This window comes from Oryx dammah, unplaced genomic scaffold (assembly GCF_014754425.2).
Source record: "Oryx dammah isolate SB20612 unplaced genomic scaffold, SCBI_Odam_1.1 HiC_scaffold_13, whole genome shotgun sequence".
NCBI classification, from domain to species: Eukaryota; Metazoa; Chordata; class Mammalia; order Artiodactyla; family Bovidae; genus Oryx; species Oryx dammah.
In genome coordinates this window covers 49724953-49738331 of record NW_024070197.1, presented here as the reverse complement: position 1 = coordinate 49738331, position 13379 = coordinate 49724953, and the positions used below count along the sequence as shown (strand labels likewise).

General features: G+C 35.2%; 1 protein-coding gene across 1 annotated transcript in view; it reads right to left on the bottom strand.

Moving 5' to 3' along the window:
- Nucleotides 1-518: 518 nt before the first annotated feature.
- SHCBP1 (SHC binding and spindle associated 1) overlaps nt 519-13379 on the bottom strand; it is a 31040-nt gene continuing 18179 nt past the window's right edge. The window contains exons 9-13 of the mRNA XM_040253615.1: nt 12222-12353; nt 11436-11554; nt 4803-4889; nt 4294-4435; nt 519-1833 (exon numbers count right to left, since the gene is read on the bottom strand). Coding sequence (XP_040109549.1) covers nt 1508-1833; nt 4294-4435; nt 4803-4889; nt 11436-11554; nt 12222-12353 — 806 coding nt within the window. The 3' untranslated portion in view covers nt 519-1507. The remainder of the gene's footprint in view (nt 1834-4293; nt 4436-4802; nt 4890-11435; nt 11555-12221; nt 12354-13379) is intronic.

Genomic DNA, 13379 nt, shown 5'->3' with positions numbered 1-13379 from the left:
ATCTGAGATGCTCAATCTTCCCCAATAAGCAAAATGGACTCTATGTAACTTAAATAAGAATATACTATGTCTATTCACTAACATCATTTGAACAAAAATTAATATATAGTAAGGTTAGATTTAAACTGAGATAGAAATGAAATCTGAAAAACCATCATCCTATAATAAGGAACAAAGAAGGTATTAACCTGACTTACCTGGTCATTCCCTTGACACTCTAGTAAGTTACAAGAGAAAATAAACAAAATCTAAACTCTAAGATAAAACAGAAATTTAATCAGAAAACCAATTTGATCTTTTTAAGTTGAATAAATGGTTTTCAAATAAGAATTTAGCTCAAGTGATACAGAATTAATTGGTATTACTTTTGGAATAGGACTTAAAGAGTGAAGGAAAGATGTCTTGCAATGGTCAAACGAAAAATCTAACACAAATTCTTCCACACTTTTTAGCATCTGAAAATTACAACTATTCAAAAATCTAAAATTACAACTTATTCAAATTTAAGAAACAATTTCTCTGAGAAAAAATCTTAATACTCTTTCTGAAACACTAAAATGATGTCAAAATACTGTATGTGCTTCAAAGGATCACACGTGCACACATGCGCTATGGCCCACATGCATTTGAAAAAATATTACAAGATACAATTCATTATTTTCATCATTGTAATTTTAATCATAGGAACATTGATGTCACATATACTATTTTATAATATAAATATTTTTAAAAGCTGTACTTTACAATAAGATATCAAGAACATAGAGCTGGTATGTTTATAGGTAATCATTTTGCCTATGTAAGAAATCTGATCAGAGTACTTTTATGGTGAAAGAAAAGTACCTTCTTAATCATTCATATACAGCAACAGGGAAAATGCTCTATGTACACACTGGCTCTGAATAACACATTTCATTCCTGTTTCAAACCTGCTATGCTATTATTGCTTTAATGATTACATAAAAGTTCAACATAAAAAGGCATTTCCACTCAAGATTCTCAGTAAGTCTGATAAGGCAGGTCACCTCCCAATCATAAAAGCTTTTATGCAAATATTATAAGTATTATGCAAATAAAGCATGGATATCAGACTCACTATAATTGGGATTAAAAAGACAACTATAAGAACACTGCATATTGATACACTATGTTTTTGTGCACTCACCTGGCATTCTCTGCCTTTTTTCTTCATCTTTGAAGTGCTAAAGTATATTTATACTAGAAAGTTATTAATAGACTTAATGTGGGAACTATGTATTTGAGAAAGCAAGACTTTCTGGATAAGAATCTCCAAATATTTTCTATTTTGTTTTTATGACTTTATTAAACAAAGAGAGAGTGTTTTACGTGCAACACTTGCAGAGAGAAATAAAGCTACATTTCACTCAAATCCAACTGAATATATCAGATACAAAATATAGACATGAAGCAAAGTATGATAGCAGCAGTGATTCTTGGGGGCAACGTGCAAAATTCAATATTTTGCTATCTATTTACATCACAGTGGTCAAAAAAGAAATGTGCCAAAACTCCCTTTCCCATTCCACTTGAACTGGTTCCCCACGATTGAAACAAACATCTCCTGTGACATTAAGTTGTCATCAGCTTGTGTGATCCCCAGTTCACTCAACCTTTTCTTCTTCATCTGGCCTTTTTGTGTGGAGGCAGCAACTAGTTCATTTACAATTTCACAATTGCCTTCAACTTGCTCAGAAAGCTCAGCTCTCGCATAAAGCTCCATTTTACCAGTTGCACATTGAATCAGCTCTTCGAGATCCACTCTTCCAGCCTCATCTGCCTCTCCACTTGTCTGAACTTTAAGTTCTTTATTTTCTGGAAAAAGAAAAAGCCAAATTACAAAAATTGAGTTAAATATACAAACTAACTCAACTAAAACATGTATTTCTACAGTCTATCAGAGCTTTCAAGTTTTTTCTGTCAAGGGGTCCTATGTCATTTGACTGGATTTTCCAAACTCTCTGCCATAGTGTCTCAACAAGCAGTTGTATTAATTGTCAAGGTTTCCTGACCTTCATACAGGATTACCAACTTCGAATTTTCTCTTTTTATCCTAGATCTCATTCACTCAACAGACCTCTCCTGGATATTTACTAAGCACTGTATTAGAAGCTAGATACAAAGATAAACAGAACAGTACTAGTACTTTAGTTTCCCTAAAGGAACTCCCAATTTAGCAGCTTTATAAGTGATTGCCTATGATAGGCAGAATTCTAGATGGCCCTGTGATGCCTGCCCCTTGTTACTTTTACGACTGTTAAATGGTAAAAGGACCTTGCAGATGTAATTAAGGTTACTTATCACTTGACCCTAAGAAAAGGATATAACTCAGGTATTCCTAACCTAATCATATGAATCCTTTAACAGCAAGGTTTTCCCTGGCTGGATGATGAAGAAGAAAGCATAAAGAGATTTAAAGCGTGAGAAAGATTTGAAGCATGAGAGATTTGCTTTGAGGGAGGTCCTCTGTTGCTGAAATGGAGGTGGTCATGGGGGTAATAACCCAATAGTGATCCCTAAGAGCTGAGAGCAACCCCTAGCCAACAGCTGGCAACAACAATAAAAAATAAGAGATCTCTGTCCTACAACCTCAAGGAAATTGATTCTGCCGACAACATAAGGAACTTGGAAGCAGATTCTCTCCCAAAGATTTCAGATAAGGGCCCTGCCCAGCTGATACCTCACTTTCACCCTTGTGAGACCCTAAGCAGATAACCCAGCCAAGCTCACCTTAACTTCTGACCTATAGAACTATGAGGAGAAAAAGAACTAACAGATAGCTGGAGTGGACCTTGAAGGATGAGAAGGACTGCTCATCATCCTTTAAACGTTCCTCACCCATGCCAAGGCATAATCCTGCATGGCTGAGATTTCATAGTGATCTGGGTCATGGCTTGGAGTTCAAGAATTTCCTGCAAATCAAAACCACAATGAGGTACCATCTCACACCAGTCAGAATGGCTGCTATCAAAAAGTCTACAAACAATAAATGCTGGAGAGGGTGTGGAGAAAAGGGAACCCTCTTACACTATTGGTGGGAATGCAAACTAGTACAGCCACTATGGAGATCAGTGTGGAAATTGCTTAAAAAACTGGAAACAGAACTGCCATATGACCCAGTAATCCCACTGCTGGGCATACAGACCGAGGAAACCAGAATTGAAACAGACACGTGTACCCCAGTGTTAATCTCAGCACTGTTTACAATAGCCAGGACATGGAAGCAACCTAGATGTCCATTGGCAGACGAATGGATAAGAAAGCTGTGGTACATATACACAATGGAATATTACTCAGCTATTAAAAAGAATGCACTTGAATCAGTTCTAATGAGGTGGATGAAACTGGAGCCTATTATACAGAGTGAAGTAAGTCAGAAAGAAAAACACCAATACAGTATATTAATGCATACATATAGAACTGAGAAAGATGGTAATGATGACCCTATATGTGAGACAGCAAAAGAGACACAGATATAAAGAACAGTCTTTTGGACTCTGTGGGAGAAGGCGAGGGTGGGATGATTTGAGAGAATAACACTGAAACATGTATATTATCATCTGTGAAATAGATCGCCAGTCCAGGTTCGATGCATGACACAGGGTGCTCAGGGCTGGAGCGCTGGGATGACTCTGAGGGATGGGAAGGGGAGGGAGGTAGAAGCGGGGTTCAGGATGGGGAACACATGTACACCCAGGGCTGATTCATGTCAATGTGTGGCAAAAACCACCACAATAATGTAAAGTAATTAGCCTCCAATTAAAATAAATAAATAAATTTTAAAAAAAGAAATTCAAGAATTTCCAACTGAGTTAGCTCCACTTTGCTGCCAAGAAAGATAGCTGTCAGGGAGACATTTACTTTTACAAATAAAAAACAGAGGCAAACTCTATGATCCCCTCCAGTCAAATGCAGTTTTCAACCTGGCACATTCATTTTCCTGCCTCCATCCTTAAATGCTAAAAGGATTTGTTAGCAATAGCCTCCATTGCTAGTGTATGCCCATCCTTATTCTATAAATCTAGAGAAAACCAAACATGAGAAGGGAACTGCAGGACTACAGAAACCACACATCAAGGCTTTGACCAGCTGACCTTGAAAGTTTCTTTCACACCTAGACTCCATATTATAGCTTCACCAAGCTTCTCTATCTCTGTGCCTAAGTGTATGCTAGTTATCTTTTTTTAAGGAGAAGATTTCTATCTTTAATTGGAGCTCACTGCTGAAATAAACTAGGTCGAGATTTTATTTAGCAAATTACTAAATATACCATACCTTCAGTTTCATCTTGGGCATCTTCTTGCAGATCAGAGAAAATTGTAGGTTTCACCAAGACAACACCATAACCTTCATTATTATGTATGACATTATTCACCATGGATATTTTGGGAATGTCATAATGTTCATCTAAGAAGTCCTGTGACATTGAAAACAAATGTTTCAAGGAACTGTCACATTCAACACTGCCTGCTTTAAAAATCTTCTCACTTTTTTCAGGCTATTCTAAAAATAAAATAGAAAGCTATGCTTATTAATATGCGGTAGCACAATCTGAGCTCTGAATGACACAGCATTCCTCTGTTATTTCTGCAGATCTATGGGCAGCAAAGTATTTACAAGAGACTTTCAACCATCAACTATTGATATCATTAAAATTTATATACTGTTTATGCTTTTTAAAACAGAAAACAGAAATAACATGGGAATTTCATAAAACATAACTGTTTCTTAGGTAAAACCTAAATTCTACCCTTTGGAAAGAGAGTATCTCAGCAGGGGCTCACCTTAATGAGGATCCCTTCCTTGCAGTGATGGATCCCGTTATCACTCAGAGTACACTTACTCCCAGGATATATTTCTATACCAGCACCCTACAAATTACATTTTAAAGTAATCACAGTCAGTTTTAAATAGGCAGGACTATAAAAGAAGGTTTATCACTTCTTAGACTTTTAATGTAGCACAAATATAAAGTGTTTTATAGAAAGTTTTATTAAGTATTTCTAATCAACATTTCCATTTGCTTAATTTTCCAGCAAGTTGTCTATCATTTATCATATTCAGATACCATATAGACACACACACAACAATGGCTAAGAGTTTCAACACTTGATTACTATTTCACTCTTTCATTCTGGACAAATTACTTTTCTGATTCTGCCCCCAAAATGTCAGTTAACAATTACATTGAAAGGGGCACATACTAAAAATAACCATTCTCTTAGATATACTCAATTAGTTGGAGAACAGTTTTCAAATCTAGTAAAATATTGTAAATTGTAGATAGAAATAAGGCTCTATATTTTGAAAAGCACACCAGTTCAAGAATATCCCAACATAACTTGAAAATCATTTCTGTGAATTAAAATAACTAATGCTCCCCACTACTACACAGTTTCCAGCAGAAACTCTGAAAGCCAAAGGGCACAATATATTTAAAGTGATAAAAGGGAAAAAAACTAAAATCAAGAATACTTTATCTGTAAAAATAATCTGAAAAAATATATATACATACATATGTTTTAACAGACTCATTTTGCTGTACACCTGAAACTAACCCAATATTGTAATATATCAACTATGCTTGAACAAACAAACAAAAAAGAAATCCCCATATTGGACACCAGCTGATAAAAAGGCCAGCATGCTTCATGGTCTGTCCAAAAGAAGAGAAAGGCAACAGGGATGGCCAGGGGACACATCAAGACATTCCTGGCCTGAAATGTGGTGGGAAGGAAGATACCCTGCAGGGACAGTGAAGTTAAGCAGGGGTTAAGGAGAAAACTGGAGCCCAGAGGAGGCATCCCACCATCCTGGCTGCATCACTCCCCTTTTACTGAGATACAACTCACATACCATGCAATTCACCCAGTTATGTTTAATGTACCATTCAATAGTTTTAGTATATTCACAGAGTCGTGCAACCATTACCACAGTCAATGTTAAAACACTTTCATCGTCTTCGTACAAGACCCTGTACCCTTTAGCTATTACTCCAATCCCCTCTTCCCCACTCTATGCCCAGCCCTAGGCAACCACTACTTTACTTTTAATCCATATAGATGTGGCTATCCTGGACATTTCACATAGAATGAATTATATACTATGTTGAAAAAAAAGAGAGAAAATACTTTATCTAGCAAGGCTTTCATTCAGATTTGATGGAGAGATCGAAAGTAAAGCAAAAACTCAAAGCATTCAGCACCACAGAAGCAGCTTTTCAAGAAATCTCAAAGGGAATTCTCTAAGCAAACAAGAAAAGGTCACTACTAGAAACATGAAAATTATGAAAGGAAAAGCTCATTGATTGATAAAAGCCGCTATACAGTAAAAGTAGTAAATCAACCATGTACAAAGCTCACAGAAAGATTAAAAGATATAGTAAAATCATCTATATGGGCAATAAGTAGTTAAGGGATTACAAAAGGATGTAAAATAAAATGTCAAAAAACAGTAACTGTAGGGGCAGGGGAATAAAATTGCAGAGTTGTTAAAAATGTATTTGAAATTGAGATCAGCAACTTAAAATAATTACATATACATAAAAGTTGATATATATATATATAAATCTCACTGTAACCACAAATCAAAAATCTATAATAGACACAGAAAAAGAGAAAGGAATCCAAATATAACAGCAAAGACAGTCATCAAATCATAAGGGAAGAGAACAAAAAGAAAGAAAGGAACAATAAAGAATTGCAAAAACAACCCCAAAACAACAAACAAAATGATAATAAATACATCTCTATCAATACTTTAAATGTAAATGGACTCAGTTCAGTTGCTCAGTTGTGTCCAATTCTTTGCGACCCATGAACTGCAGCACACCAGGCCTCCCTGTGCATCGCCAACTCCTGGAGTTCACCCAAACTCATGTGCATCAAGTCAGTGATGCCATCCAGCCATCCCATCCTCTGTCGTCCCCTTCTCCTCCTGCCCCCAATCCCTCCCAGCATCAGGGTCTTTTCCAATGAGTCAACTCTTCGCACAAGGTGGCCAAAGTATTGGAGTTTCACCTTCAACATCAGTCCTTCCACTGAGCTAAATACTCCAATTAAGACACAGAGTAGCTGAATGGATATAAAATAAGACCCATGTATATATACTCTCTACAAGAAACTACTTCAGATCTAAAGACACACAAACTGAAAATGAATGAATAAAAAACAGTACTCCATGCAAATGAAAAAAAAAAAAAAAAAAAACTGGGATAGCAATACTTATACCAAACAAAACAGACTTGAAAACAGAAACTGTAATGAGAGATAACAAAGGAAATGACACAAATATAAAGGAGTAGACCCAACAAGAAGATGTATCAATTGTAAATATGTATGCACTGACACAGGCAAATATAAAGAAACTGACAGTAATACAATAATAGTAGACTACTTAACACCTCCTCAATGGATACATCATCTAGGGAGAAAATCAACAAGGAAACACTGGCCAGATGGACTTAATAAATACCATTCCATCCAACAGAAGCAGAAGACATCCTTTACAAGTGCATATGGCAACTCTACAGCCAGAAAACAAATCTCAAAATTCTAGAAAACTGAAATCCTATCAAGCACCTTTTCTGATCACAATGGTATGAGACTAGAAATCAACTACAAGAAAAAAGACTGCAAAAAACACAAACATGTACAAGCTAAACAACATGATACTAAACAAACAATGGGTCACTGAAGAAAAAAAAATACAAAAACCTGGAGACAGATGAAAACAGAAATGATCCAAAATACAATGATGAAAATAAAAACACAATGATCCAAAATCTATGGAATGCAGCAAAAGCAGTTCTAAGGGACAAGTTTACAGTGAAATAAGCCTACCTCAGAAAACAAGAAAGATCTCAAATAAACAATGTAATGTTAAAGGAACTAGAAAAAGAACAAAGAAACTCCAAAGTCAGGATAAGGAGATAAATAACAAAGATCAGAGTATAAATAAATGAAGTAGAGACTGAAAAATAATAGAAAAGTTGAATGAAATCAAGAGCTGGTTCTTTGAAAATATAAACAAAATTGATGACCCCTGAGCCAGACTCACAAAGAAAAAAGAGAGAGGGCCCAAATAAAACCAGAAATGAAAGAGGACAAGTTACAACTGATACCACAGAAATACAAAGGATCATCTAAGACTACAAGGAACAATTTTATGCCAACAAAATGGACAACCTAGAAGTAATAGATAAATCTCTAGAAATGTACAATCTTTAAAGACCAAATTAGGAATAAATAGAAAATATGAACAGATCAATTACCAGTAATGAAATTGAATCAGTAATTTAAAAGCTCTCAGCAAAAATATGTCCAAGACCGGACATCTTCACAGGTGAATTCTACCAAACATACAAAGAAGAGTCCACATCTATCCTTCTTAAATTATCCCCCAAAATTGAAGAGGTACATTCCCAAACTCATCCATGAGGCCACCATCACCCTGTTATCAAAACCAGAAACAGACAACACACACACACACAAACCACAGGCCAATATTCTTGACAGTCATAGATGAAAAAACCCTCAACAAAATATTAGCAGATAGAATCCAACAATACATTAAAAGGATCATATGCTATGATAAAGTGGGATTAACCTAGAGAAACACAGATGGTTCAATATCTGCAAATCAATCAACACGACAAAACACATTAACAAATGAAAGAATAAAAACATCATTTGATCATCTCAGTTACTGCAAAGAAAATTCTGGACAAAATTCAATATCCATTTATGGATTCTCAACAAAGTGTCCATTAATGGAATATACATCAATATAATGAATGATATATAGCTAATACCATACTCAATGGTGAGAAGCTTAAAGTATTTTCTCTAACATCAGGAAAACATGACAAGGATGCCCATTCTTGTTATTATTATTCAATGTGGTACTGAAAGTCTAACCACAGCAATCAGACAAGAGATAAAAGAAATTCAAATAGGAAAGAAGTAAAACCATCACTGTTTTCAGATGACATGATACTATCCATCAAAAATCCTAAAGACATCAGCAAAATCCTACTAGAACTCATCATGAATATGGTAAAATTGAAGAATACAAAATTAACATACACAAATCTGTTACCTTTCCATACATTCATTATCAGAAAGAGGAATTTTAAAAACTATCCAATTTACAATCACATCAAAAAGAATACCTAGGACCAGATCTAATTAAGGAGGTAAAAAACCTGTATATTTAACAAGACTTCCCTGGTAGTCCAGTGGTTAAGACTCTGCACTTCCACTGTAGGGTGTGTGGGGTCAATTCCTGGATAGGCAACTAAGATCTCATATGACATGTGGCATGGCCAAGAGAAAAAACAAAGCTGCACTTAGAAAACATAAGAAACTGATGAAAGAAATCAAAGATGACACAAATAGATGGAAAGATATACTGTGCTGGTGGATTGGAAGAATACTGTTAAAATGACCATACTACTCAACACAATCTACATATTCAAAGCAATTTCTATCAAAACACCAATGGCATTTTCCACAGAACTAGAATAATTCTAAAATTTGTATGGAAACACAAAAGACCCCAAATAGCCAAAACAATCTTGAGAGAGAACAACAAAACAAGAGGTACCATGTTCCCTAATCTCAAGCTATACTACAAAGGTATAGTAATCAAAACAGTATGGTACTGGCACAAAAACAGGAGAAATCTTTGCACCCTAGGGCTAGACAAAGAGTTCTTACACATAAAAGGAAAAATTGATAAACTTGCCTTCATCAAAATTTAAAACTTTGTCTATAAAAGCCTCATGAAAACAATGAAAAAACAAGCTACACACTAGCACATCTGTAAATGATGTACCCAACTGAGGATTCCTATCTAGAATTTATAAAGAACTCTCAAAACTCTAGAGTAAAAAAAAAAATAATAATCCAGTCAGAAAATGTACAAAAGTGTTGAATTTTTCACTGAAGTTAAGGGTAGCAAAAAAGCACATGAAAAAAATGTTCATCAGTATTAACCACTGCTGCTGCTGCTAAGTCGCTTCAGTCCGACTCTGTGCGACCCCATAGACAGCAGCCCACCACGCTCCCCCGTCCCTGCAATTCTCCAGGCAAGAACACTGGAGTGGGTTGCCGTTCCCTTCTCCAATGCATGAAAGTGAAAAGTCAAAGTGAAGTTGCTCAGCCATGTCTGACTCTTAGCGACCCCATGGACTGTAGCCTACCAGGCTCCTCTGTCCATGTGATTTTCCAGGCAAGAGTACTGGAGTGAGGTGCCATTGCCTTCTCCTAGGGAAACACAAATTAAAACACACCTATCAAAATGGCTAAAATTAAGAAGTAGTGAAAATACCAAATATGGATCATTGGATCCATAATACCAAACCAAAAATTGGATACAATATAAAAAATTGGATCAAAAATACCAAACTGGATCATTCAGACTTTGTTAGTGGGAATGTAAAATGGTACAACTAGTCTGGAAAACAGTTTGGCAGTTTCTTTTAAAAAAGTAAGCATATAACTAACCACAGGTCCTGCAACTATACTCCTAGGTATTTATTTACCCCAGAGAACTGAAAATGATGGTCACACAAAAACCTGTACACCAATGTTCACAGTAGCTTTATTTACAAAATCCCCAAACTGGAAACAACAGATGTTACTGAACAAGTGAACAGTTAAAAGTGTGGAACAATCATACACGGAGTACTACTTAGCAATAAAAAAAGAACCTATTGGTAAATGCAGCAACCTGTATGCAGATCCAGAGAACTGTGCTGAGTGAAAAAAGCCAATTCCAAAAGGGTATATACTGTATGATTCTATTTACATAACATATTTGAAATGATGAAATAACAGAAATGGAGAACATATTAGCATTTGCCTGTGATTAAGGAGAAGGTCAGAAGGAGAGGCACATAGACAGATTTAAAGAGCAACATGAAGGATCCCTGTAGTGATGGAAATATTCAACTGAATTTTATCTTGGTTGTGATGCTGTACTATAGTTTGGGAAGACATTACAATTAGAGGAAACTGGTAAAAGGCACACATATAGGCTATTTCTGTATTATTTCTTACTACAGAATGTGAATCTACAATTATCTCAAAATAAAAATTTGATTTAAAAACAGCAAACAAGCTTCAATTACTACATAACTTACAAAGTTACAACTTGAAAAGTCTAACCTCTTTTTTAAAGGTATGACAGAGAAACTGTGAGATGCATTACTGTCTTCCTAATAATCTGTTTTGAAAATGCTAAATAAGAAGAACATTATACAATTGAGTCTGGCCAACTTAATGCATGTAAGTATCTGAAGTTCTCTGAAGAAAGAGAACAGAAGTATGTATTTACATCTTGTCCTACATTTTATTTATCTATTTAGAACTTAAACCTAAGCTACTCCCCAAAAGGATAAGAGATGATCATACCTTGGCACCATATAAATCTGAGTTCTTCATTAAAAATTCTGCTGAAGTTCGTACTGTGACTCCTGTGGTTTCACACTGCAGTACACAGTTTTCCAATGTAGTCTTGCCACGGTGAATGACTATGATGAAAACATGCAATCAAATGCTTTAAGAAGTAATGTATCTTTTACAATATTAGAAATGGCCTAGAGTTGATATTAGATACAGTCTAAATAATTCTCATTTAAACTTTGTTACTGAAATTATGAATTCTTAATTTATAAAAACAATGACTATTGTGAGCTATTTTCTAAAATCTAAAAGCAGTATTTTTAAAAAAGAATGACTTGACCTCAGAAATGCAAAATCATGTCAAAAATCACTTCTCATTACAAAAAAAAAATTATGAAAATAACTTTCATGACTGTCTTACAAGAGAGAAGAAAAGGAGGCCCAATTCAAAATAGGGGATACAAATCCCAGGAAACAAATACTATCACAATGTGAAGATAGCTGGTTTGAGTCCTAGACTAAATCAAATACAAAGAACACAGACCACATATTGGAATGTTCTAGTAGAAAAAAATGATCACTCAGAAACAAATATTAAACTAACAAATTTTCAAGAATACATTGAACTATTTTTCACTTTAGAGTAAGCTTCCTAAGTTGTCTAGCTATGTACATAATTAACCAGCTTTTCATACTACTCAAAAGTGGTATTTCATTAAATTCTATCTTCCAGGGGAAGTAAAGCTTTTCTTCAAAGCCTGGAAAAAATAATAAATGAAATATTCAGATATTTACTCAAGATTCCTTCTACGGCATCATGCTGGACAAATTTTATGCTTGAGATTTTAATATCTGCACCCGTACAATCCACAAAAGTGTCTCCTTTGCCTCTCTTTTCTATCACAATATCATCTGGTAGACCATATCCTAAGGAAGAGAGCAAGAACATTTAGGATAGGGGAGGGGAAATGTCTAAACACAAAATTTCTATGACACATTTCTTCATTTCAAATGACTCGAAATGATATTTAAGACCAGTCAACCCAGTTACATGTAAATAAAATCGAGGGACTTTCCTGGGGGTTCCGTGGTTAACACTTGCCTTAACTGAGCAACTGAACTGAACTGAACTCCAACGCAGAGGGTGCAAGTCAGACCCCCGGTTGCGGAGCTAAGATCCCACGTGCCTCATGGGCAAAAACCCAAAACATAAAACAGAAGCAATATTCCAACCAATTCAATAAAGACTTCTTTAAAAAAAAACGGTCCACATCAAAAAAAGAAAAATCTTAAAAAAAAAAAATCTATTTCTCCACGTATCTAGCTTGAGTTTTATCAAGGCATACAATTTGTTAAGAACTGCTTGCATATCAGGAAGACTACCCCCATCAGTCATCTCATACCAGTTTCGGCAGTAAACTCACTTATAAAACTGCTACTAAAAAATAATAATAATCTTAAGTACTCACAGCTGGGTCAGAAGCCTTTAATCCATTTAGCCTTTATAAGTTTTTACTTCCCAACCCAAAGATTCTATTATTCTAATGCAATTAGATTTGAAAAAGCGTAAGCATTTCTCAAGATTTTCTCATTTTTATATTCTCTTAACCAGATTGACCTAAAATCTGACAAACTGGCTTAGAACAGTTTTAACTATTGGAAAAATAGGTCTACCTTGTTAACCAATAAAAAAACATTGTTCTTTACAAATCTTAAACTAATAATGCAGGTAGACCTCTGAATGGGCTTATGAAAAACTGGAGTATCAAAAACTAGAAAACTCTGCCTGACTTTATCATAAACCAGAAATTACACAGAGAAAGCTTTAAGAATTAACTCTCATTGTCTAAACATCAAAGACTCATTGTTGAGTCTTTGCTTGAGGAAATGAAAGTAGTAAAACATTAAACAGGCGAAATCTCTGAAGTTTTCTACATTGGAAGAGGGTAGGGG